Source organism: Lepidochelys olivacea (assembly GCF_965140295.1).
Source record: "Lepidochelys olivacea isolate rLepOli2 genome assembly, chromosome: 19".
In the NCBI taxonomy this organism is placed as follows: Eukaryota; Metazoa; Chordata; order Testudines; family Cheloniidae; genus Lepidochelys; species Lepidochelys olivacea.
The window spans coordinates 15,228,442-15,255,537 of NC_140429.1; the positions used below are offsets into that span (position 1 = coordinate 15,228,442).

A 27,096-nucleotide genomic window follows, 5' to 3' on the forward strand; every position below is an offset into this window, starting at 1 on the left:
TAAAAGTCTAACGTCCTAAACTAAATGGAGTAGATTTGAAAGAATCAGCGGCCAGATAAACTAAATTACACTTAATCCACATCGTGAGCAGATGCTCCAGGAGCCATGGGCAGGGGACAGGGTGGACATGGATGGATTTAAGAGGGCCCGGCCCTCTTGGTGAGTGACTCGATGAGTCTATTGTGCTTATTTCCACCCGGTCTTCCTTTACTCCCTGTTTTCATATCAAATAGTTTAGCACCGGGGCAGAGCCATGCTGGATTGATAGCACTGGCGACTGCACGCCCCTACGTGCATAACAGGCACAGGATAGACTGCAGCTACGCAGCCTTCCCAGTGGTGACTCCTCCACATACTTCAGCTCAGCTCCACCCCGCAGGGACCCTCTCCAAGGGGCAAGAAGGGAGTTCAGACTCTATGGCCCGTTCAGTCGCTGATCGCTCTGACCCAACAGCGAGGGCCTGTAAGGACAGTGTTTTTGTGGCGTGGAATCTCATCTCACTAGGACTTGGGCTGAGGCCTACCAAACTCATTTGGTATCGTGTGGTTTAGATCTCGGGCATACGCTTTATGTTGTGTGCAAGTCACCGGACGAGTGCCGTGGATTGCAGTGTCCAAGGCTCCTACAATGCTCACCGACGCCACACAGCAGGTGGGGGGGAAGAGCCCCGTCACCCTGCTCTCTGTGCTTGTCAGGAGGAAATGTAACTGCCCACGGAAAGGCCAGTGCCCGAGGATCCTATCTGCACTGACATGGCATTTGGAAGAGGCAAATCCCTGAGTTCAGCGTACAAAGCAAACCCTGACTGCTGAGCAAGTTCCACTTCCCTGAGCAAGCAAATGACATCGTAATAACCCAGGCGTCCTGCTAGACAAGAAACCTGTTTGCAATTCCCAAGGCCCCTGGGGTGTTTCCTGGAGCAGTCCAGAGCTGCAGGGGAAGCAGAGAAACCCCGCTCCCAAACCCCCAGTAGGGCCGTCCCCTTAGTACTACACTGGCCACAGCGCGCCGAAGGAACCATGCTCAAAACCCACCTGGCTGGCTGGCTTTGGGTGACCCCTTCTGGGACAGCCCTGTCCTGACTTCCCCATAAGCCCTCGACTTGCCACACAAAAGGGCAGCAGGCACCAAAGTTCCTTCTTAGTAGACGGTTAATTCTTATTGCCCAGCAAGGAGCCATGCAGATACCAATGGACAGCCCTCTCCCTGGTCCAAGAGAAACTCTACGAACTCGACAGTCCTGCTCCTTTCACTTGGCTGAACACACACACACACACCCCAGAAACCTTCCTGCGGCTCTCCACATCAGCAAGGGACGAGCTCATTCCTACAAACCTCACAACATGAAGGGAGGCCTGTGCTCTGGGTTTCTGTCTTCCTGGAGCCTTGGCACACACACACACAGAGCAGCGTTTCAAATGGCCCTATCTGGACTGCGTCCAAAATGAATTTTAAACGATTGAAAGGGAGACGCGACTGGAAACCCATTTTCTGCTGCCTTTCTCCCCCTCACTGCCGAGCCAAGCCCCAGTGCCAAGATGTCTGCCTCTGCTAGCCGGTCCTTCAGCCCTGGTGTCTCAGGATTGCAATTGGGCTCTGGGTTTAGAACTTGTTATTGCTCCAATGTACCCGAAAAGTTAAGTGTGAAGCAGGTCAAGGCGACCCCCCAGAATGGGAAAAGGCAGCTGCAGTGAACAATACAGCCAGGCCAGCTTGAGCAAGACTGGCCAAGAGCGCCAGAAAGGAGGGGTCCGAGTCTACCTTTCACCTCTCTCAATTAATGCGCTTTCCAGCAGCATCAGCAAGCCAGCTGGCTCGCTCCAGCACTGCCCCAGTAAGTCCCATCTCCGTGGATTTTGTGTGCATGGCTATGGCCAGACAGACCTGCTCCAGCTCCCAGCTGGCTCCTGGGGCATCAAGAGGCAGCATCAGGCAATGCACAGGGGGTCACCAAATTCCTGTCGTCACCTGGAGGCGCCAAAGAACCTGTACCAAGCACCAGCCGCTTGGAGAGACCCATCATCAGCAACACATGGCCAAGGCCAAGCCAGCTGAGGGGCTGAGCTGAGAAGTCAGGCTCCGGGATGAGAAGACCCAGTGACCAGCGAACTCCATGCCTAAAGACAAGTTGCTGAGCAGCCCTGGGGGTCTTGTCATGGGGGAACCTGCCAGTCCTGGAGAGGATGCCGGGAGCCGGCAGTTGTGTTCAGGAGTCGCTATTTGCACGCGCTGAAGTAGGCCCAACAGGCAAAGCCAGCACTGAGACGGACATTGTGGAGAGCTTATAGGAGGCAGGGCAGGATGGGCGGGGGGGAGTTTGAGGGAGTACAGCCAGCAGCTACTGCCCCTCCGCTCCCAGGCCTTCCCTATTATATTGCCTCTCTGGGAATTACGTCGGCACTCTTGCTTTCTCTGGCTTTGTCTCTCTCCCTCTGTCTAAGGCCAAACTCTAACAGATACATGTAAGCAAATAGCTGAGACCCATGGAAATGTTACAGCTAATCTGTGCTCTTAGTAATTAAAGTGACAAGTTGATCCTTAAGCCCCTGTCTGGGCCAGTCTGCAATGGGTGCCAGACCGTGCCAGGGGAGAAATCCCAGCTGGGGGCCATGGGAAGGGTCTCAAGCCTGCCTCCCATTGCCTCTTACACCAGGGTGAACCCAGAGCAGAGTCAAGAGAACTGTCCCTCAGTGAGAGCAGTGCCAGGCCCAGGGGTTTGATTCCTGGCATTTCAGGGCAGATCCCATTTTAGTAACATATTCCTCTCCCCCAACACACACGCAGCCGCCCCCCCCTACTCCCAACCAGCCAACTTAGCCTCACCGCCAGTGATAGGCGTAGTCGGCAGGTTCGGTGCAAATATATACCAGGATCCCAAAAAAGTGCTGGGCACTCAGGCACTTGTCTACCTCAGAAGCTACTGTGGCAAGGGTCTTTGGACCAAGATCCACCAAACCAAGACCCTCTGATCTGCATGCACGTTAAAGTCTAGAGAAGGCGCTCGGTGTAAAAGCAGAGGCTTCATCTCAGTGGCCTTGCCCACAGTGTTGGGACTAATGCAGATTACAGAGACCCTACAAGATGGGCAAGCACGAAACTCTGCCAGGTTCTAGTTCAGGGAACAGCAGAGCCCACAGGGCGCAACAGCAGAATGAGAGCTGCTGGCAGACAGGACCGGGAGCCCTGAATCCCAGTCTAACTCCTCTCCCACTCATCCCCTACCTTCCCTTGCCGCCGTCAGTCACCTTCGCTCTCTGCCCCACGCTGCAGCGTCTCTCCCCAACCTCACCCCTGCTGGCATGACAGCTTGCAGAACAGCAGGGAGGGCAAAGACTGAGCAGGTCAAGGAGGCTGAATTCTCTCCTCCCGCCCTGCCTCATCCATGGTGGGGTGACAGAACCATGCCGTGAGGCTGCCCATTCTGCACCTGCTTTGTGGCTAACCAGAGATCTTTGGTTCTTGGAATGATCAATCTGGCAACTCTCAGCAGCACCAGGTTTGCTTTAATACAGGCTGGATTTCCCATGCACGAAGCCCAGCGCCATCCAACACACCCCGGGGGCACCGGCAATCACGCACACACACAAAATCCCTTCCCTGCTCATGAAAGAAAGTTGTTTCCCCAGCATCCAGTTATGCTGAACAGCTCCACCTGGCACTGCCCTCTCTTGCAAGGCCCGGCAAGCTCGATGGCCAGTAAGCTGCTCACTATTGTTGTCCCCCTGCACCGCCCAAGTCAGATGTCAGAAGTGGGCAGGGAGGGGAGGAAAGGCTCGGAATCACCAGCCCCCTCCAGCTCTCTCTACTGGAGTTGGCAAACCACAGCTCCTGGTTCCAGTTTTGGAAGCCCCAAAGAACAAAGGAGGAGGGCTAGGAATTGCGCCTCCTAGGTTCTGTTCCTGGTTCTGGGAAGGGAGTGGAGTCTAGAGGTTAGAGCAGGGAGGGAGGACTCCTGGGCTCTATTCCAGCCCTGACCTGCTGCAAGACCAGAAATCAACCCCCTGCTCCCAACCCAAGGGCAGATTCCTTTGCACTGGCTCCAAGCTGATGGGGATTCCCAGATTCAAATCAAAACCCCACCATCAACAAGCTATTTATAATGCTTCACCAACGGGGCTTAGAAAGAACTGAAAGGCATGAAACATTAACAAATACCTCCCTGATCAAGACAAAAATGTGAAACTCCCCCTTTCACTGCAGCTCCTTCAGTAACAGCCTGGCTGTGTCTGGCCTCTGGGTAGAAGCAGCAGACAACCTCCAGGGCAGATTTCTCAGATGAGTTTCCAGGTTCACAGCTGATTTCATTTTGGCTGTAGACATTTGCACTGGAGGGAGAGTCAGAGTGCGCAGCCTTGAGAGAACTCGGGGAAGGCAAAGGGACTCTCCGAGGCTGCATCTGGAAGGGGAGTCGTGCCGACTCTGAGCCCTGCTCTGGACAGGGAAAACAACGAGGAAAGACTAGAAGCACAGTTCATTGTACCCCAGATGAAATGCCATCACTAGACAGAACACACAGTCACTCACACAGCCCCTTCCACCACAGGATCTCACAGCCCTTTACAAGGGAAGAATTATCCCCATGTTACACATGGGGAAACTGAGGCCACAAGGTCACAAGGCAAGTGAGTGGTGGAGTCAGGAACAGAACCCAGGAATCCTAACACCTAATTTCCCCCTGCCTAACCCATTAGGCTACACTCTCTCCCAGAGTACCGCATGGCGCACAGAACTGCCAACTCCCAGCCCTGTGCAATGCCCCTTACTAAGCCCAGGGCACTAATGGGGTCTCCCACTATTCATTAATAGCCGAGTTTACAGACATCATAAATAATAGTGATGGCACTTGACATACTGCAGTGCCTTCCGCTCAGCATTTTGCAGGCTGTAGCCAACCTTCTGTTCCCCAGTATGACAGTGCAACTCCTCTGCGGTCAGGGAGACAGCACTGGTCTTTGTGAGAGCAGAAATTTATCCTCTAGGTCACTGGTCACCAACCGGTCGATCATGATCAACTGGTCGATCCTAGAGGTTCTCCCAGTCGATCGTGATCTCTGGCCGCTAAAAGTCTGGTGGGGCAGTGGGGCTAAGGCAGGTTCCCTGCCTGCCCCAGCCCCACACCGCTCCCGGAAGAGGCCAGCACACCCCCGCGGCCCCGGGGGAGAGAAGGGGAGGGGTGTAGCAACTTGTGGTGCTCCTACCTGCAAGCACCACCCCCGCAGCTCCCATTGGCCCGGAATGGGAAACTGAGACCAATGGGAGCTGCACGGCGCAGCACCTGCAGAGAGGGGCAGCATGTGGGGCCACGTGCCCCCCCAGCCCCCCCGCCTGGGGCCACAGGGGCACGTTGGCCCCTTTGGGGAACCACATGGGTCCGGGGCAGGCAGGGAGCCTGCCTTAGCCCCGCTGCACCGCCGACCGGGAGCCACCCGAGGTAAGTGCCGCCCAGTGGGAGCCCACACCCCAACCCCCAGCCCTCTCCCAGAGCCAGCACCCCATACCCCCTCCTGCACCCCAACCCCCTGCCCCAGCCCTGACCCCCTCCCAGAGCCAGCACCCCATACCCCCTCCTGCACCCCACCCCTGCCCCAGCCCAGAGCCCCCTCCTGCACCCAAACTCCCTCCCAGAGCTTGTACCCCTCACCCCCTCCTGCACCCCACCCCTGCCCCAGCCCTGACCCCCTCCCAGAGCCAGCACCCCATACCCCCTCCTGCACCCCAACCCCCTGCCCCAGCCCTGACCCCCTCCCAGAGCCAGCACCCCATACCCCCTCCTGCACCCCAACCCCCTGCCCCAGCCCTGACCCCCTCCCAGAGCCAGCACCCCATACCCCCTCCTGCACCCCACCCCTGCCCCAGCCCAGAGCCCCTCCCAGAGCCAGCACCCCATACCCCCTCCTGCACCCCAACCCCCTGCCCCAGCCCTGACCCCCTCCCAGAGCCAGCACCCCATACCCCCTCCTGCACCCCACCCCTGCCCCAGCCCTGACCCCCTCCCAGAGCCAGCACCCCATACCCCCTCCTGCACCCCAACCCCCTGCCCCAGCCCTGACCCCCTCCCAGAGCCAGCACCCCATACCCCCTCCTGCACCCCAACCCCCTGCCCCAGCCCTGACCCCCTCCCAGAGCCAGCACCCCATACCCCCTCCTGCACCCCACCCCTGCCCCAGCCCAGAGCCCCCTCCTGCACCCAAACTCCCTCCCAGAGCTTGTACCCCTCACCCCCTCCTGCACCCCAACCCCCTGCCCCAGGCTGGTGAAAGTGAGTGAGGGTAAGGGAGAGCAAGCGACGGAGAGAGGGGAGGATGGAGTGAGCGGGGTGGGGCCTTGGGGACGGGGCGGGGTAGATGCTGGGTTGCACTTAAATTCAAAGTGATCTTGTGCGTAAAAAGGTTGGAGACCACTACTGTAGGTGTATAAATCCCTTCACACATCACAAAAATGCAGCTGTCTCTGGGATGTAACAGGGCGGCTGTTTACCAGCACACAGCAACATTACGTAATGGGTATCTTCAGGAGAGGGAAGTGAAGCATAAAACGTTTCCATTTCAAAATGCAGGGAAAATTTCAGCAAAGAGAATGTAATTACTCCTATTGGAATGTGGCCCACGGCTGGGAAGACTGCCAGGGAAGATTTAATGCCTGAAAGTGGTCAGGACCTTGGTTTGAGATCTCACATAATCATTTAAAATTCCCTTGGAGGTCCATCATCAGCGGAGCCAGAGCAGGGACTTAGGTAGTTAAAGGATATCTCAGCTACCTACCATCCAGGATCCAGGCAAAGAGCTGGTGGAGGACGGAAAGGAACAAAATCCAAAGCTTCGTTTTTCATGATGGACTGCAATGTTGATGTTATCGCTACCAAGGGTCTCACGCTGCATTACAGCTTTCAATGCAGGAACAACAGGGGGCTTGTTGCACCCCATTTTGTCTCCCTGCAGCCGACAGGTGATGATGCTGCAGCTCTACAGCTGGAAGCAGGGGGCTTTAGACTGGTCTACAGGCAAACGTACACTGAAATAACTGAGGGATGTGTCATTCACACTGGGTGTGGAGACTCATTTCTAGAGCTGGGGGGGGGTGAACAGTTTTCCTGATCTGTGAACATTTGTGTGATTTCAATCGTTTTTCCCAGTCTGCATGGGGACAAAACAGAGAACTGTCTACATTTTTTGTGAGAAATGAAGCAGAGAGAGAGAGAGCCACACACACAACTCCCCACCCCAAATAGCACACCGATTTGGGCACTTGCCTAGGAAGTGGGAGATCCAAATTCTAGTTCCTGCATTACCTGATTTGGAAAAAGGACTTAAACTTGGGTCTCCCACACCCCAGGGCTCTTAGCTATTCTGGGGTCTCTCTGTCTTCCTAAATTCCATCCCAGAGCAGAGACGCCTTCCCGGAGCAGTACATACAACCTGGTGAAAAGTGCTGCTATAGACCCACTGTACTTATGTCAGTAGAGAAGCATCCCGTTTTGATGCAGCTCACTTTTCTACTTGGTGTAGACCAGCCCTTGGATGGCTATGGGGATGGGGGGATGGGAGGGCTACAGAGACTTTCACCTCTAGGGCACTAGTTGAAATCATCGCCTACATGAAAGGAGGCAGGTTGTTCTCAGCCTCATGCCTTATGCAGGGATCTCCTCCATCACAAGAACCATCATCACAGTCATTAACTGGCCCTCTTGTTGACACCTGAGTAGCGAACAAGCCACGGTGACTGAACATCCCCCATCCTTCTAGAGCTGACCCCTCCATGCACCGGAAGGGAAGCCAGCCTGATGGTGGTTCCTGGATAAAGAAGGCACTTTGATCTCCACCTTTCCCCGGCACTAAAACCCAGACATGGGCAGAGACATGTCCAGGTTCAAGGCTGAGCCTGTCTTGTCCTTCTCCAGAGTCACCCCCAAATGCTGCTCACCCATCCACGCAGCAACCCCCACAAATTTACATCCTCTGTTACAAGACACCTTCCCGAGCCCCTGGAGTCAAAGCCTGGCTTTGCATCCTTAAAGGGGAAATGCTGCCAGTTACGATAGTCACCAAGGGGCCAAAGCTTCTTATTATTCACCAGGGCATCCTCAGGAAAGCTTGGAAGGACACCAGGTTCCATCTACCGACACACACCTAGCAGGCAACATTAAACCATCCTCTCTGAAGGAGCGTGAGGGACCACGGAGGGACAATGAATCCGCTGGGAGAACCAGACTGAAATAAACCAACAGCTCCCTTAGCCAGAATGGGAAACAGCCAGGAACCGCGTTCAGCTCCGGTGAAGACTGGGAGCCCAGCTAGGAAGAATTTGCTATGCTTTAGAAGGAGGCTTCTCCCCGGAAACTTGCATGAGACAGAGACTGTGGCGAGAAGGGAGCCCTGGAGGCAAGGATGCCGAGCTGCTGGGTGGTGCATCCTAGCCGACTCTCCTTGCAAACCAGAGGCTATTGGTCCCACCCCCCACCAGCCCTCGCAGCCCCCAGTAATGGCCCCAGCGCAGGGCTTAATTAAACTCGCTTCTGCAGAGTCAACATGCTGGAGTTGAAACCTATTAAGGAGATAACCATTTGCACTGGATATGGCCCGCGGGAACAAACTGGTGGCAGCACCAGCCAGGGGAGCTGCGCTGCAGAGCAGTGACCTTTCCAGTTCAATTTACTGAAGGCCCATCTGACAACAAACGGTAATCTTTACAACCAGCCTCTGAATTCAGGGGGCGACAGCAGACTGGGTCTCCGGAGCTTGGGGCAAAGGCTGGGAAAAAACAGACAGACCTCCCCTATGTGGATACTGGAGCAGTCACTTCCCCTCCCCGCCCCTAAAGGAAGAGCCCTGTCTCAGGGGAACTGAGCTGACTGCAGTCCAATAACTCAATCCAGCCCTTTGCTGATCGTCCATTTCTTGGTATGATTTATTTAGCACTGGGGATGCGTAGAGCTTATTTCAAGAGAACAGCGTTGTTCTAACGGAATGGCCAATGCACTCAGGTTGGCAACTGGACCAGCCCAGGAAGGAGAGAGAGATTTTGATTTTCATTTCAAGGACTATCTAACTTCTTATTTATTGTTATTTGCATCACAGGAGCACGCAGAGGCCCCAAGTGAGATCAGGGCCCAGTTGTGCTCGGCGCTGTACAGAACCATAGAGAGCCCCAAAGAGCTTATAATCCCAACAGAAAGAACACTCAAAGGAGGGGAGGGAAAACAGAGAAGGGGAGTCATTTGCCCACTGCACAAAGTTAATGATACTTAAGCACCTCTCCTGAATTGGGGACAGAAAGAACTTGACCATGGTGCCACAGAGATCAAAGAAAAACCAACCCATCTCCTCGGAGATTCATGAATGTTTATAAATGCTACAGAAATGCAACACCGCTGCAAACATTATTATTTCAAGGACATTTTCCCCTGCTTCTCCCATGCTGCCTCTAATAAGTGGGGGCAGAGACACTGGTGTCTAGCTACCATGGTTCACAGGGCATTAAAAATACATAAATAAGCACTTTGTAACCCAGCCACTCCCCTCCATACATCAAGCTTCCTAAATTCTCTGTTTAGGCTGGATGAGTTTAGCGCTTACAAGAGTGAAGAGTCAATAGCACAGACTAGAGAGAAAGGAACAATCCAGGCAAGGGCTCCCCCACCCAGAGCAAGCACGGCCCGGCGCGCCCACATCCTGACCTGTGCAGAGCGCACCTCAGCACTGCACACCTCCCTCTACCCATCTGCTCACCCGCAAATCTCTCTAGGAACTACAAGTCAAGGGTTTTAAAAAACTAAAGGCGGCCAGGCCCTGAGTTCAGCTGGGAGAATTTTACTGCATTCCTTCTCCATCACTGCTGGACCACAGAGCCCGCGAACCCCACCAGCGAGGAGCTGCTGTGGGTTTCCTGTTCCCTGCAGCCCAGGTACTATTTCATTTATCTTTAATGACCATTTTGGGGTGGAAACGCCGGGAAAGCCACTTCGAGAAGACATCGGTGTCTCTGCAGCAAGGCGCGCGTGGAGATCCCCGGCTGGGTGACAAAACTAAAGGCCAACAGACACTCGCAGCTGGACAGCATCAGCCCGCGGCCCTACCGGAGCCAGATGGCAGCGCTGACCAGGAGGCAACCTGCCTCCCGACCCCCGCTGGGAGCTCAGCATCACAGGAGCAGCCTGCCCTTGTCCTGCCTGATTTGTCGCAGCCAGATCCATGCTGCGCACGCGCACACAGCCCCAAGTCAAGCAGTAGCCACTGACCGGGCAATACTCCCGCCTGGCTAAGAACACCCAAGCTCTCCCAACCAGGCGTAGCCATTCTAAACTCCTCGCCTGTTAAACCCTGTCACTGCCACACCTCTAAACCCCAGCTACCAGCTCTTGCCATGGTGGATCAGCCACACGCTGTCCCAGGATTGCCCTTCCACCCTGGGAGCTGTGGGGAGAGGGGCCAGGTCAGCCACGCCAGCAGCTGGAGCTCTCTGTTCCTGGGCAGCACCAAACCAAGTTTCATCCACACACCCTTCCAGCAACAGGCCCCATCCCTGCTCACCCCTCTGCGCCAGGACAAGGCTCAGGCTCTGTGACCCATTCAGCACTTGTCCTGTCTGTAAGCAACAACAGCCCTCAGGGCCATGGGCCCCATTCCTAGCTGCAGGCTGGAGATACAATTTGCCAGGGCAACAGAACATTACACTGAGCGGGCGGATTTGAGCTGGTGTCCTAGAGGGGACTGTAGACCTGTATCTCAGCTGCAATCCCCTCTCCCCAACCAAGCCACCCAGTCCCTTGGTGGGCAGGGCACTAGCCAAGGACCTGGGTTCAATTTCCTGCAGTGCCACAAACTTCTTCTATAACCTTGGGCAAGTCACTTAGCCTCTCGGGCCCAGAACCTCAAAGGTATTTAGGAACCTAACTCCCACTGAAAATCCTTAGCTCCCCATCTGTGCAATGAGGATCACAGTGTTTTCGTACCCCATAGGTGCCGTGAGGATAAAGGCACTGAAGACTGTGAAGCACTTTGGGATCTCCTGGTGAAAAGCACTCTAGAAGAGCCAGATATTATTATCCTGGAGTTATGCTATGGGCTGGGCTTTCACTGAAGAGTTCAGTGCCGTTAATGGAAACAATGCACTGCGTCGGGGACCAGGCCGCAGCACCCAGTGGTGTGAAACGCTAACGCCTTGCAGGAACACGCTCTGCACCTGGCAATCTCAATACGCATTATCAGCCCCATTTCATAGGCAGGGAAAATGAGCCAGGTCAGCAGCAAACACAGGACCAGACTCGCGTCTCTCTCCTTGGGTCTCGCCGGATATTGGGGTGAGCCAGACACCCTGCTCATTATTAGATTCTAGGCACCATGTTAAGATCCACGTCCCTCAGGTTCAATACGCCTTTGCATTGCTGCTGGGCCAAGATCCTCTCCCTCCTATACACAATTGCCAAGATTTTCATGAGTGTCCGATTCTGGGTGTTCAGCCTCAAGCCTCTGAAACATGCCTGATTTTGCCAAGGGCGGGTGCTCAGTCTCTCTGACTATCCAGCCCCTTTTAGACATCTCAAGCTCGGCACCCAGAAACAATCACTCTGTATGCTCTGGGCCATGTCTGTGTATATAATCCAGGTATCAGACACAGCCCCTGGAGCCTCACAACCCTGCAGGTGCCCCTCTGTCAGGATGGCTGCTGCCTCCTCCTGACAGAGGTCGTGAAGAATAAGACACAAATCCGCTTCCCTTTTCCTGTTCAAAGAGCAAGTACAGGGTGGGCATCAGTGTCAAGCGGGGTATTCCAAGAAACAAGGTAGGATTCAAGACCCTCCTGTGCATATATAATAAACTCTGTGTGTGTGTGTTCATGTACCACTGCCCTCTACTGGCTGAAAGCAGAAGTGCTCAACTGTGCACTGTAAGCCCCATACTGCTAACAGCTAGTGGTGATTCTCCCTTAACTCAAGAGCAGAGCCCTTACATGCTTTTGAGGTGGATCCAAGTTCCACCCCAGGTAATGCCTTCCAATACCCATGTACTTGCAAGTACCCATGGCCTGCAACAAAGCAACAATTCAGTCCTAAGCGGCCACTAATTTGATACGTTGAGATGGACGGGAGGTGCCTGCTGCAGGAACATCTGCCTCCTGTAGGGGTCTTGCACCTTCCTCTGCAGTATCTGGAGTATGTTGGAGACAGGCCCTGGGCTGGATGGACGATGGCTTTGACTGAGAATCACAATTCCTATGACAGCGTTCCGAGTTTGGGACACATGAGAATTTGGGAGCCTGATTAAAACAACAGAATATTTCCAAGGGACCAGTCAGTGGCTCTTACTGACTGGTCACTGGAGAGGGAGGGAGATGGCCCCATCTGACCCAGACTGACTTCTGGGGTTCTGCAGAACAGAGAGCTGGGCATCCTGGGGAAGCAACACCCAGTGGGAAAGAGTTGGACCCCTAAGAGTTGGACTCCATTAGGGAACTACCGCCCAGAGCTGCCAGGCAGCTGTGCACACATTACGCCTCTGCTAACAGGCACAGAATCCTGGCATGCTCCCCCCCCCCCCCCCACGCCCGCAAGGGGGACTAGCAGAGGCTCTCCCACATTTCTGCACTAGTTTGAATCCGCCAAGGGACTCCCCTCCTGGCACGGCCCTCTAGCAGCAAGGAGCTTCCCAGCCACATTGATTCATTCTCGGTAATTTAAAAGCACAGCAGGAAAAGTAGAGAGTTTATTACAGCACACTCCCCTGCCCACGTACTGGGAGCATCCCCATCCCCCGATTCCTCACAGTAACAGCTGGCCCAGTACCACCCAGCCCTCATCTCGTCCCCTGTCTTCTCTCTACCCCCAGCACAGCTGCCACTAGCCTTGTCCCCTCCAGACAAATGGACAGACACACATGCCTCCCAGATCTTGGTTTGTCAGCCCAGATGCGGCATTTGGCATCTTCTCACCTGGGCAAGAATGCAGTGCCTATTCTCCTTTAGATCTCTACCAGGGCATCAGCAACCCTCTACCAAGAGCCAGCAATAGGCCACAGCCCTGGGGGACAGAAGGAGGAAACTGAGGCCCAGGGCAATGAAGGTAAATCAGAGCCCCCAGGGCTGCATCTGGTTGTCCTATGGAACTGCACACTGCTCTGGATGGCATGGGAGAGGCCTCAGATGCCTGTGGGTACATCTTGGGGCTCCTCTCATCACCCCAATGCAGCGCCACAAGAAATCTCACATCCCAGAAACGCCGGCATTCCCAGCCCATGGAGAGAGCCTGGCGAACAGCCTGGGAACAAGGGCATCTCACCCGACACGCCCCCCTCTGCTCCCAGCGCCACTTGGCACCAGCTGGACACACGGGGAGAGCACGAGCACGGCCAGGGATGGATTAGCCGCCAGCAGATATTTTCACAGGGGGAGTAAATGCTGATAAACGCAACGTGAGCGTCCAAGTCACAACCGGGGGGGGGGACGGGGGGGACGGACACCATCCCTCCTTACTACACAGCCACCGGGCGGGGAGGGTCAGTCATTCCCATCGGCACCTGCCACGGCACAAGTAAGAGAGCTCCGGATTGGCTAAAAAAAGCCAGAGACACGTCATAAACCCTCCCATCTGTCACAGGTGTCCATGATCCCCCAGCTCCTGCCCACTCCTGGCTGTTGGATCCTTTGCCCCGCCTCACACACGGATTAACGGACACCTCACACCCTGCCCCTTCTGGGCCCCATTCCCACCCCTGCCTGGGTTTCGCCTCGGCCCTCTTGCTTTCACCCCCAGCCCCTGCACTACCTCAGATGCGAGCTAGCATGGTGCGATCCCAGGAGGTCGGGGTCAGTGTTTACGCCGGGGAGGGGACCTGGGCATGGGGTGGGCGTGCCAGGCTCTGGGGTTCATGTCGGAAGGGAGGATGACGCGATGGCTCTGGCAGGCCGAGCCTGATGATAGAAGCAAGCGCTGTGGGGCCCCTCCCATTTGGAGAGGGAGCTCCCTTGCCTGCAGCTTTGCATTAGTGACCCCTCTGCTATGCCCCACCCTGGCGCTTCACAGAACCCATCCCATGGTGCCACTGCTCACAGCAGTCCTCTCCCAGCCAGCCCTGCTCTGGTGCCAAGGAGGTGCTGGGTTGGGGAGGGCTGCAGGGGGACGTGTTTGTAACCCCCCAGAGAAGGCTCCAAGGGGGACGTCCCACCCAAATACCCGGCGGGGCCTGATCTTTGCTCCCTGCCTACAGAGGTCATTCCAAAGTCTGCAGCAGCGAGTGGCGGGCATTTGGAAGCCAGCACACTGCCGCTTTATTGAACAGCCCCCCACTGCCACCAGCCCCCCCCATGGAGCACTCTGACATTCTTTACCACGCTCCCAACCTCCCAACGCATGCAAACAATAGATGCAAACAGACAGTCACATGCTAGCTGGGGGATCCGGCAGGAACATGCTGTGCTGGGATGGCAGGGGGGCACCTGGCCTGCTATTACCCCATGGAGCAGAGCTCCAGGCCCCAGTCAGCTCCCCAAATCTGCCTCAGAGCCAGCGAGATGCTGGCCCATCCCAACATTGTACCACAAGAGGGTGACGACATTTGGATTCAATGCAACGCTGCTGATTCAAGACAGCACATACCACCCCAACCTCCTCAGTGACCCAAGAGCTTCACATCTCACCAGACAGCCCAGAGCAGCAACCCTGACAGTCCCCTCGGGGAGCTGGAGATGGGGGAGCCCAGAGCCCGTAACAGAGACCGTTCCTGACAGGCAAAGAGGACTGACTGGCTCCAGACAACAGACAGCAAATAGTCTCTTACAGAACTGGAATTTAAGGAAAAAGAGAAACTCCCCCAAATCCCCAATTATCCATTTCCCTGCCAGCACGATCAACCTGAAGGGTTTATTAATGCCCCATTAACACATTTGCTAACTTGCATTAACATCCTTTCTTGCATTTACTGTAATTAGGCTGGAAAGGTTCTGATTTTAATTGGCTGAAGTCAGCAAATGGCCATTTTGTCTTTCCACTCAAAGGCCAAACAGGAGAAATTGGGCACTGAAATTTACAGGTGGGGGGGAAAGGAAAATAGCGTTGGAAAGTGAAGAGCAGGAGTGTAGTCAGCACTCCCTTCCATGATTGTGAAATCTAGGCCAGGATTTAGGGAGCCCCTCTGACCACTTCTGTGCCTACCAAGGTGCAGTCTCTGGACTGTAGCTAACAGGAATCAGTGCACCCATACACGTGGTTGGGCCCAGGCTGCACTTGTGAGTCAACAGCCATGCCTGGAGGGCGCATGTCCCATGGCTCCCGGCACTGCTCCAAATAGGGGTGCAATCTGAACAGCTACACACAGCCCTCTGTGGGACCACAGGGCAGAGTGAGAGGAGAAGTCAGACTCCCACTATCCCATGATTCCCTGGGAGCTATCCCATAATTCCCTCACCATCCAAAAAAAAAAATCTACCAATTTCCCAGCATGCCCACTCAGGTGAGCTTCTTCCATAGCGACTGACTGGTTCCTGATCTCCTCTAGCACGGATTCACCCTGCAGCAGGGATCTGTCCCAGCTGGAACGGCAGAGGTATCACGGGAGGCTTCAGAGAGCTGGTGAGGGGTGTCAGCATATCCAAGAGGGAGACAGTACCCACCCCTTGGATGCCTGGGCCCGTGGAGGCAGTCTGTGCTCCAGCGGCAGTCTGGGCCAGGCTCGCAAGCACAGAATGGTGCCGCTCGACTGTACTCGTCAGCCTGGGAGCTAGAGAGCCAGAGAGGACCAGAGAGTCTGTCTGTGTCCAGCAGCCTCCAGAAAGAATCCCCTTTATAGCCGTAACAGCCAAGCCCTGTCTCTTCTCAGCCACGAGAGACACTCCAAGCTCTCGCAAAGAGTTCAGGATGCTGACCCACTTTAAGATGGGTAACCCAAGGGGTGTGAAACAGCAAATGTTATGGTTTTGTTTAAGAGCTACCATCATCAACCATGGAGCAAACAGCACCTGGAGACTGCAGTCTCCAGCTAGTGATGAGCTTTATGTGGATTAAACAACATGGAAGAAGTTGGCGCTAAACATCACTAACCATCAGAAGTCAGAAAGGGGTGCGGGGGAGCAGTACTGGAGGGCAGAGCTGAGCCAGGGAGGAGGGCATGAGGGGAAAGGTTGTGAGATTGTTTATAACCAGGCTCTGATTGTGCTGACAAAATCCACTCCGAGATGGCCAAGAATCACCTACCGCTTGGTCCCGCTGCCAAATGCAAGCACCCAAACATGGTTCATCTGAGCGCTGAGCCCACATCTGAGCTGTCTCTTTCCATCACCCACCCACAGAAGTCAGGGCTCCAAGAGCAAAACTAATGTCTTAGCCAGTGTGTAAACAGTGAAATAATAAAGCTGTTAGTTTAACCAAGTCTGCACAGATCAATAGCAAAATGTGCTGGTCAACTTAATAGATTATTGATACTCAGCATAAGAATCTGCCTGGCTCTACTGCTAGGAGGGTGGAGTGCTGCACAGTATTCACAGCGCAGGTTGGTTCCTACAAATAGATCATGCCCCTTATTGCATATTCAATATCAGACACACTGGCCTCATTAGGGGGAAAACCTGCTTCTGTCTCTTTTGAGATACAAAATCATTGCTAGCAACTCTGTTGAAATACACAGGCACTAGGAAAATACCGCACAAAGGGGGCATATTTAAAAACCACCGGGGTGGAGATGAGGAGTGGCAGTGTCTGTTAGTCCAGATAATTCATTCAAAGTAGCTCCAAAAGTCTCCCCAAGTCCCCCTGTTTGCCAGCGTTTGCAATGATCGGCGGAACAAATGAACGCGAAGCTTTGCCTGCCAACCGCAGACATAGTCAAGGAATCTGCTAATGCACAAGAGACTTTCCATGGAGAAGGAGTGAAAGGTGGCTGTTGGCCATTTATTGGCAAGAAGCCAGTCCCTGTGACTTGTCTCCATCCAAAGGGAGAGGGGAAAGCCAGGCTGGGCGTTTCCCTGAGCTTGCTGGGTGCCAGGCTATTTCAAAGCAGGGGTTGGGTTGCGCTCCTCACCCACACCTTGCCTGCGACTTTCCCACCAAGGCGAACCCAGCAGGGCGGGCTATCCAGCAGGCACCAAGCAGCGACTCCTGCCACTAAAAACCTCCGCACTGCCCCCTTCCCCACTGACTCCACCTGCCGCTCCGGCGAGCCCGCCCCAAGCGCCTGCATCCTCCAGCGGGATGCCGGCGTGAGGACCCCAGGGAACAGCCCCGAAGCAGCCACGCCGGAGCCAGCTGCGGGGCGAACAGAAATCCAGAAATCGGCTCTTGTGGGGGATGCGCCGCAGCTCACACGGGTCATTGAGATGCGGCGTCTCCTTCCCAGCTAGGACAAGTCTCACTCCCCCAGCGTGTAAATCTACTGGGGCGGGGAGAGATGAGCTTCGAAGCAAGGCGGGGACAGTGCCCGGGACAGAGCAGACCCCGGCACCGCCATCCCTGCAGCAGCTCCATGAGGAGCCACTCGGTGGGTGGTGCAAAATCAGCAACTTTCTTTTGCCCCCACCCCGGGCAGGCAGCACCAGGCTCTTCCCCCTGCTTCCCTGTGACCTTCCAATAGCACCCGAATACATCAGACCCCCCCTCCAGCACTAGGATCCCCCAGGCGCCCCCCACCCAGCCTGTGCAAAACCCGCGTGCGGGACGAGCCAAGCCCCCACACACACACACCCCCACACACACACACACCCCCGGGGCTTCGCAGCTACCTGGCAGACAGCGCCGGTGCTGCTCCCCTGGGAGGGGGGCGGGGGGAGGCACCGGCCCACGCCCAGCAGAAGCCACTTGTTCCGACTACGCAGCCCGGCCCGGCCGCAGCCCCTGGGGGGTCCGGGGGGGGGCGCAGCCGCGGGAGACCCACCAAGGCACAATCGTTCACCATCAACTTTCCGGGGCGCTCCCGCAGCGCGGCCCTGGAGCCGGGGCAGGCTCCCTGCGGGGGTGGGGGGAAGGACCCATTTATTGTCCCGCAACAATCGGAACTGCAGCAGCGGGGGGGGGGGACCATGGTGATCCCCAGGCGGGGGCGGGGGGCATGGAAGTGCCGGGGGCAGGGTTCGACCCCCCCAGGGGCTCCCCCCGTTGCTCTGGCGGGGGCGCTCAGGACCAGGTGTCACTTACCAGCGCAGCGTGGCCGGCCAGCAGCAGCAGCAGGAGCCGCCCGAGCGCCCGGGGCCCCGGCGCCAGCCGAGGCATCTTCATGCTGGCAGGGGCGGGACGGCGGGGGGGGGGTCCTTTGTTCCCGATGCACCAGGCAGCCCCGGGGGGGCGCGGGGCAGCTGCCGAGCCCGGGCCGGCGGCGAGACGCCTCCCGCGGCGGGGGGATGCGGCGGCGGCGGCGGGGCGGAGCCCGGACTCGCTCCCGGCCGGGGCTGGGGCTGCGGTCGCCGAGTCCAGCCGAGCTGCCCGGCTCCCGGTCGCGCTGCGCGTCTCCTTCCTGCCCGCCGGCCCCCGGCTTTGCCTGCGAGCCTCAGAGCCGTCCCTGGGCAGGAAACGTGCGCTCCTGATCCGCCTCCATCCCTCCCTGCGAGGAGGGGCGGCCGGGCCGGGCGGGGAGGGGAGAGCCGGGGCGGACGGAGGGGTTGCAATGCCCCCTACCGTAGGCTTCCCCTCGGCCCGGGCTCCGCTCCCCTGGCCAGGCCCCGTGTGGCGAGGCTGGGGCAGGAGCGGGGCGCGTTTTGCGTCCACACGCAGCCACCGGATTCTTTGTCGGGGGGAGAAGAGGTGGCGGAGAAGCAGCAACCTGGGTCCCCTGGAGCCGGGTGGAAACAGCTCAGGGGTCCAGGCTGGGGAAACAAAATGGGCCCGAAGTGTAAAATCCAACACACACACCCACACAATTCAACACCCCCCTACACACACAATGCCTCACTCCCCCCAACACACACACACCCCCCACACACAATGCCTCACTCCCCCAACACACACACACCCCCCACACACAATGCCTCACTCCCCCAACACACACATGAACAACTCAGCACCCCCCTACACACACACACCCAATTCAGCGCCCCCCCAACACACACACAAGCATGCAGTTCATCAACCCCTGGGCAAACACACACATCTTCCCCATTGAGATGGATTCCCATCAGCCCCTGCTAGGTTTGTGCTACTGCCAAGGCCTAGGGAGGGGCCCTAATCTCCTCCCCACCCCTGGGAGACTGGGTGTGAAAAATAGACCCATGGCAGCAGAGCAGGGGCAGATACACAACCTCAAAAGCCCCATACTCTGCACCGCCCTCTACTGGCTCTGTTTATGATCCCACCCCTTTCCCCAGCCTTCAGCTCATTGGCCATTCGGGACAGGGTCCTCCAATCAGACCTGCCGATGCTGCCACATGGTCCTACGGTGCTCCTGTGGACAACAAGAGAGGGTTCAGAGTGGAGCTACAAGAATGATCTGAGGTCTGGAAACCTCTTGACAGCAAGAGGTTTAAGGACAGGGGTTCATAGATCATAGAATACTAGGGTTTGAAGGGACCTCAGGAGGTCATCTAATCCAACCCCCTGCTCAAAGCAGGACCAATCCCCAATTTTTGCCCCAGATCCCTAAATGGCCCCCTCAAGGATTGAACTCACAACCCTGGGTTTAGCAGGCCAAAGCTCAAACCACTGAGCTATCCCTCCCCCCCAAAAGCTCACGCCCAACGTGGGGCACGAACCCACGACCCTGGGATTAAGAATCCCATGCTCTACCGACTGAGCTAGCCAGTTCTCAACCTTCTTCTTTCTGAGTCCCCCACCCCACCCCACATGCTATACAAAGTCCACTGCCCACCTGTGCCACAACAACTGGTTTTCTGCATATAAAAGCGGGAGCTGGCGTTAGGGGGTAGAAGCAGGGCAATTGCCCAGTCCGGGGTCTCCCGCCACAGGGGGCACTACGAAGCCAAGTTGCTCAGGCTTCTGCTTCAGCCCCAGGTGGCGGGGCTTAGGGCCCTGCAGTGGGGCTTTGGCTTTCTGCCCTGGGCCCCAGCGATTCTAACGCCAGCCCTGGGTGGTGAACCCCTTGAAACCTGCTTGCAGCTTCCCAGGGGGCCCCAGGGCCCTGGTTGAGCAGCACTGGTTTAAGGCATTCTCTCTCTCTTTGGCTGTTTAATCTAGTGTAAGCAGTGTCAGGATGAGCTCCACCCTGACATCTGGTGGTGAGGTGTGGCAAGTTGTGGAAAAGAACTTCAGGGGCCGATCTCATTTGCATAGGCACACCCACCACGCCTAGAATGAGACCATAGCTGCCCAAATGGTCACTTTGGCTGCTGTGGGATCCCCAGTGTCTCTGTTATTGGGGCAGGAAGAATAAATTGTTATTACCCTGATTATGGGAACTGTGCTTGGAACTGTACGTGGCCTTTTGTTATGATGGAGGGATTCACCATCAACTAAGTAGCACTCGCTAGGCAAGGGTCATGGGTTCCAAAACTGTGTGAATGGAGAGAGGCTGGGGATAAGTAGTAGTACTTGGTGGTATGGGCCCCTTGGTGAGGGCCTTACATGCTGATTGCACTTCCTCCTCTCTCCACTGTGGAATATCAGAGCTAATTTTGATTTCATTAGAAGTCTAGTTATAGGCTGCTGAGCTCACTTTGGGCTGACAGTGCACCAGCACTGGGGCTCCCCTACTATAAGCTGAATTCACCTAAGAGCTGAAATCACTGAGTGTTGTGTTAAGTAGTGGGGGAGCCTGAAGATATATTGTGGAGCAGTTTGCGGGACGGCTGGTGAAGCAGTTCGACGCGGAGCAGTGTGTGGATGGCAGGAGCTGCTTGTGGGCCGTGGAGCTGAGTTCGTGGGGCGGCTGGCGGAGCGGAGCGCAGCTGAGCGAAGGAGTTCGTGGGGCGGCTGGCGGAGCGCCGCTATGGAGCTATGGGGCGGTCAGCTTCAGATCACGTAAGGTGCCTCTTACCCCCGTCCCATTTCCACCCAGGTTGGGAGGTAAAGCTCCGCCGATAAACTTTCGAACTCTGGGGCTGCCCTGACCAGGGACAGAGACTTTTGGGGCATTGGACTTTTGGGACTTTGGGTGATTTGGGGTTGCTGGACTCAAGAACCAAAGGGAAAAGGGCATGCCCCAATTTGCCTGGGGTGGGGTTGTTTTTGCTCATGGGTTGTGTTATGAATCCTGTTGGTGGTGTTTCCCCAACATAATGCCACATTGTTTCTCTCTGTTATTAAAAGACTTTTGCTACACTCAGACTATGTGCTTGCGAGAGGGGAAGTATTGCCTCTTGGAGGCGCCCAGCGGGGGTGGTATATATTTTTCCCAGGTCACTGGGTGGGGGCTCGAGCCGGTTTGCATTGTGTTATTGGAATGGAACCCCTAGATATTGAACCCGGCCCTTGTTGCTGCCAACTCTGACGGGCAGAAGGGTTACATTTTTGGGGGCTCGTCCGGGATCGCCTGGGTCAGTACCCCTCGCAAGCACCTGTTGAGTGATCCACTACATTGGGAAACAATTTATATTTTTTTTTGTTTGTGCTTATATTTTGAGGAAATTACTGTTTGTATAATGGCTAATATGTCAGGTTTGTTGGGCCCTGGCTCAGCAGCTTCTAGCTCGGAGGCTGCAGCCTCGGCTGATGATTGGACAAAAGCTCTGGGGCAAATATTGGAAAAGGTTGTGCTGCCCCATGCTGAGTCAGACTCTTGTCGTAAGTTAAGATTATTTGCTGGGGAGGAGGAGTTTGAACCCTGGTTAGAGCATACCACTGAAATGCTGCAAGAGTGGGCCGTACCAGATGCAGAAAAGCGAAGATGCCTTATAGAGAGCCTTGGCGGCCCAGCATTAGATGTGATTCGCACCCTGAAGCTCATTGACCCTGGGGTCAGTGTGAAGGACTGCCTAGAGGCCCTTGAACACAACTTTGGGAGCGTAGAGGGCCCTGAAGACAGCTACTGTAAGTTCCTTAATTCCCGACAACAAAAGGGCGAGAAGGCTTCAGCCTACATACAGAGACTGGAGAGACTGCTTCAGAGAGCTGTCATGAGGGGAGCAGTGACTGCTGAGCAGATGGATCAGACCAGACTGGCTCAAATTGTAAGAGGAACTCAGTATCAGAACCCGATTCTACTTCATCTCCGGCTAAGAGAACGACGGGAACATCCCCCAAGTTACTCCCAGCTGATAAAAGAGGTCAGAGAGGAGGAAGAAAGGCAGGCTGCCAGTGAGTTTTGGGAAGCCCAAACATCGGAGCCAGCCAGCACAACACCACTGCAAATGGCCAGTGTACTGATGGTGAGCACCAGAGAGGAACTTGCCCAACAAATGCAGGTCCTGACGGAACGGATAGCTGAGCTGCAAAGTACCGTTGACCGAGTTAAGACTTCTAGGAATAAGAAGCCTCAAACTGTGGCGATTGAGAAGCCCGCACTTAGAGCCACCATCCCCCCCAGGCGAAGGGGGAAAGGTCAATTCTTCTGCTACCGATGTGGTCAGGATGGACACAGTGCTGCCAAGTGCCGTAATGAAGAAAACCCCTCCTTAGTGTATGGAAAGCTGAGGATCAGTTGGGAGAGATCCGGTAGCTGCCAGAGGGTCTGGGGACGGGGACCCCCCAGGTCTGCAGGATTTGAAGATTCCCCCAGAAAAGACTGTCCAGCTGGGATCCCTGCAGGACTGATAGGGCCTCGAGCAGAGGTCATGGTGAGGATCGAAGGGGTGGAGTGTAAAGCAGTGCTTGACACTGGATCTCAAGTGACTATTATATTTCAGTCATTCTACCAACAGATGCTTAGGCACCTGCCTATACAGCCACTGACTGGCCTTGGCCTATGTGGCCTCAGCATGGATGAATACCCCTATCAAGGGTATGTCATAGTGCACCTGGAATTCTCAGAGGAGGTTGCTGGGGTAAGAGAAGAGGTAGACACAGCTGCCTTAATATGCCCTGACCCTAAAGGGACTTCCGATGTGTCTGTGCTGATAGGGACCAACTCCAGTCTCTTCAAGGTACTCGCGGATTACTGCAGAAGGCGGGCTGGGGACCAGTACCTGAATACCCTGATGATCCATACGCTTTGTGCTGAAGCCTATAGGAAAATTGAGAGCGCTAAAAGGGACACATCTGAGCTACCGCTTGGGGCACTGAAGTACGCGGGCACAACCCCCTTAGTAGTGCCTGCAAGGACGGAGCAAGAAGTGCTTGTCATGAGTACCTGTCTGAAAGGCAGTAAAGGGACGTTAGCAATGATAGAGCAGCCGATGGGAGGAGAGCTCCCTGAAGGAGTGCTGGTCCCCAGTGGAGTCATAACCCTACCTGCTGAAGCCCAGGAAAGGGTGACTATACTGATTGCTAATGAAACGAGTCGTGATATTTTTGTGAAGCAAGGACAAAAGATAGCAGACCTCTTTGAGCCTGAGTCGATTGTAAAACCCCAGTATGAAACTCCAGTTTCGGCAATAGACCCAGCAAAGTTTGACTTTGGAGATTCACCAGTGTCCGAGGACTGGAAAGATCGCCTGAGGAAGAAACTTTGTGAAAGATCCAAGGTGTTCTCACTGCATGAGTGGGATGTGGGATGTGCAAAAGGAGTAGAGCACAATATCAGACTACATGACTCTCGACCTTTCAGGGAGAGATCTAGGAAGATTGCTCTCTCTGAGATGGAAGATGTGCGACATCATCTTCAGGAGCTGGCTGCGAATGGCATCATTACAGAGTCCCGCAGCCCATACGCCTCACCCATTGTGGTAGTCCGCAAAAAGAATGGGAAAATCCGGATGTGTATTGACTACCGCACCCTAAACAGCCGTACTGTGGTCGACCAGTACACTATGCCTCGAGTGCAAGACGCCTTAGACTGTTTGCTGGGAAGCCAGTGGTTCTCTGTGTTGGATCTTCGAAGTGGATACTACCAGATCCCTCTGGGAGAAGAAGATAAGGAGAAGACAGCCTTCATCTGCCCATTAGGGTTTTATCAGTTCGAACGCATGCCCCAAGGGATTTCTGGAGCACCTGCCACCTTTCAACGTCTCATGGAGAAAGTTGTGGGAGACATGAATTTACTGCAAGTGTTAGTTTATTTGGATGACCTGATTGTGTTTGGAAGAACCTTAGAGGAGCATGAAGAAAGACTTCTTAAAGTGCTTGATAGGTTGGAGGATTATGGTCTGAAGCTTTCAATTGACAAATGCCAGTTCTGCAGAACCTCAGTGAAGTATGTGGGTCACATTGTGTCCCAAGAAGGTGTGAGTACCGATCCTGATAAAATAGAAGCACTCACTACATGGCCACGTCCAAGTAACTACAGAGAACTCAAGACCTTCCTTGGATTTAGTGGCTACTACCGCAGATTTGTGAAAAACTATGCTACGATTGTAAAGCCTCTGAATGATCTTACCAGGGGACATCAGTCCAGCAAGAACAAATCTAAGTCCAAGAATAAGGGGAGGTCCCCAAAGCCTCCTGTGCAGAGACACAATGGCCCCTTTGCACCATTTGGGCCACGGTGGGATGAGAGATGTGAAAGGGCTTTTCGAGAAATCATTACTTGCCTAACTCATGCTCCAGTCCTAGTTTTTGCTGACCCAAGCAAACCATTTATCCTGCATACTGATGCCAGTTTGGAGGGTCTGGGAGCAGTCCTGTACCAGGAAGTGGAAGGCAAATGTAAACCGGTAGCCTTTGCCAGCCGAGGATTGTCTGATAGTGAAACTCGCTATCCCACCCACAAGCTGGAGTTTTTGGCCTTGAAATGGGCCATCACTGAGAAATTTCGAGACTACTTGTATGGTGCTCAGTTCCAGGTGTGGACAGACAACAATCCACTGACTTATGTGTTAACAAGTGCTAAGCTGGATGCTACAGGGCAGAGATGGGTGGCCGCCTTGGCTAGCTATGAGTTCAGCATTCAGTACTGATCAGGGAGAAGCAGTGTGGATGCAGATGCATTGTCCAGGCGTCTGCAGGCTCCAGAAGTTGCTGTGATACCCACAGATGGAGTGAGAGCTATTTGCAGTGTGAGTCGCCGAGAGCCAGAGGCCCGTGAAGACTTTCAGGGATGTGTTGCAGAAGCTTTGGGCCTGCCCCCTGAATGCATGCCTTCTGCTTCGGTGAACTATATTGCATTAGACCAATCTCCTTTGCCCATGCTCAATGCGGCTGACTGGCAAGAAGCCCAGCGGCAAGATATTGACATTCGTGATACACTACTTGCCAAAAGGGAGGGGCGAAGCCCAGCTGCGGTTGTCCCACCTAACCCGGAGGGTAAACTACTATTGAGAGAATGGACCAAACTAAAACTGATTCAGGGAGTGCTACACCGAATGACCACTGACCCTTTACAAAAACAACGAGCACAACTAGTACTGCCAAAAAAGTACAGAGCCCTGGCCATGAGGGCCCTGCATGATGACTTTGGGCATTTAGGGATGGAGAGGACCCTGGAACTTATTCGTAGTAGGTTCTATTGGCCCCGAATGGCTGAAGATGTTCGCAGGAAATGTGAGACTTGCGCTCGATGTGTTCAAAGGAAAACTCTGCCCACGAGGGCTGCATATCTCAAGAACATCACCAGCAACAAACCTTTGGAGTTGGTATGCATTGATTTCTTGTCTGTGGAGGTAGACAAGAGGAATGTTGGAAACATTCTAGTAGTGACTGACCATTTTACACGGTATGCACAAGCATATCCCACACGTGATCAGAGGGCCACCACCGTTGCTCGAGTATTGTGGGACAAATATTTCTCAGTCTATGGATTCCCGGCTCGGATACACTCTGATCAGGGGCGGGATTTTGAGAGTCACCTTCTGAAGGAGGTGCTGAAGATAGCAGGAATTAAAAAGTCTAGGACAACGCCTTATCACCCCCAAGGTGATCCTCAGCCCGAGAGGTTCAATCGAACCCTATTAGATATGTTGGGAACTTTGCGACCAGAGCAGAAGGCAACCTGGAGCCAGCATGTCGCATTTCTGGTGCATGCCTACAATGCCACAAAGAACGATGCTACGGGAGTCACCCCATATCTCTTGATGTTTGGGCGAGAACCAAGATTACCCATAGACTTGTGCTTTGGTGTATCAGAGGATGGAGATAGCTATGAAACTCATCAGCAGTATGTATCCCGACTAAGAGAAAAGCTGCGGGATGCTTATCGCTTAGCTACCGCTGCGGCTCGGAAGAACGCAGACCGCAACAAACATCGATATGATGCTAGAGTGCGTTCGCAGGAGCTCCAGCCGGGGGACAGAGTCCTGCTGCGAAATTTGGGTATTGCTGGCAAACACAAGATAGCTGACAGATGGAAGGCAATACCTTACCTGGTGATGGAAAAGCTGGGAGATCTGCCAGTCTACAAGATCAAACCTGAAGACGGTCCAGGGCAAATAAAGACGGTGCATAGAAACCTTTTGCTCCCTGTGGGGGAATTGGTAAGCACCCCTTGTGAGATGGGCCACGGCAGGGCCGCCGGGCAGAACAGAGGTGCTAGACCAAAGCCGCCATCCAACACAGACAGTGGGCCCCCTGCAGCTAACTTACCCCTATTCTGCACATCTGAGAGTGAGTCTGAGGAGGAAGACACAACCCTGGTGTATCCTGGGATGGAGACAAGATTTCAGTCTCGATCAGCTGAACCAAACGAGAGTTTTCCCTCTTCCGCCCTAAACCCAATGGCGGAACTATTTAGGCCCATTTCTGATACCCCGGTGCTGCTGATGAGACCCCCCTGTGATGACACACACAGGTTATTGGACAATGGGGACAGACAGGTAGAGGATGTCCTGGGCACCTTGGACCCTCCAGCGTTAGAACTAGGAGTGCAGGGGCCTACGCCAGTAGCCGAGGGACCCTCCAGGGAAGCCTCTCCATCCGTCACTCAAGAGGATGTTCCCCCTACCTCGGCAACAGAGATTCTCAATAGACGAGACAGGGTGATAAGACCAGTGAAACGGTTAACTTATGATGCACCTGGGGTGACTAGTGAGGAGCCAATACATTTAGCACACAGGCTTGTGGAAGCTAAAGTGGGCTTCCTGAGGCCCTTTGGAGGAAACCAATGAGTTGGTATAAAGGGAGTGTGATTTGTCGGGACGACAAAGTCTCGGCTGGGGGGAGGATGTAAGCAGTGTCAGGATGAGCTCCACCCTGACATCTGGTG

At 54.8% G+C, this 27,096-nt stretch overlaps 1 protein-coding gene across 1 annotated transcript in view; it reads right to left on the reverse strand.

Annotated features, from left to right (window-relative positions):
• The window catches only part of SDC3 (syndecan 3), a 187,402-nt gene extending 168,761 nt beyond the window's left edge, over nt 1–18,641 (reverse strand). Inside the window, exon 1 of the mRNA XM_084652213.1 lies at nt 18,114–18,641. Within this exon, the coding sequence (XP_084508339.1) occupies nt 18,114–18,194 (81 nt within the window). The 5' untranslated portion in view covers nt 18,195–18,641. The remainder of the gene's footprint in view (nt 1–18,113) is intronic.
• Between the last annotated feature and the right edge of the window lie 8,455 nt (nt 18,642–27,096).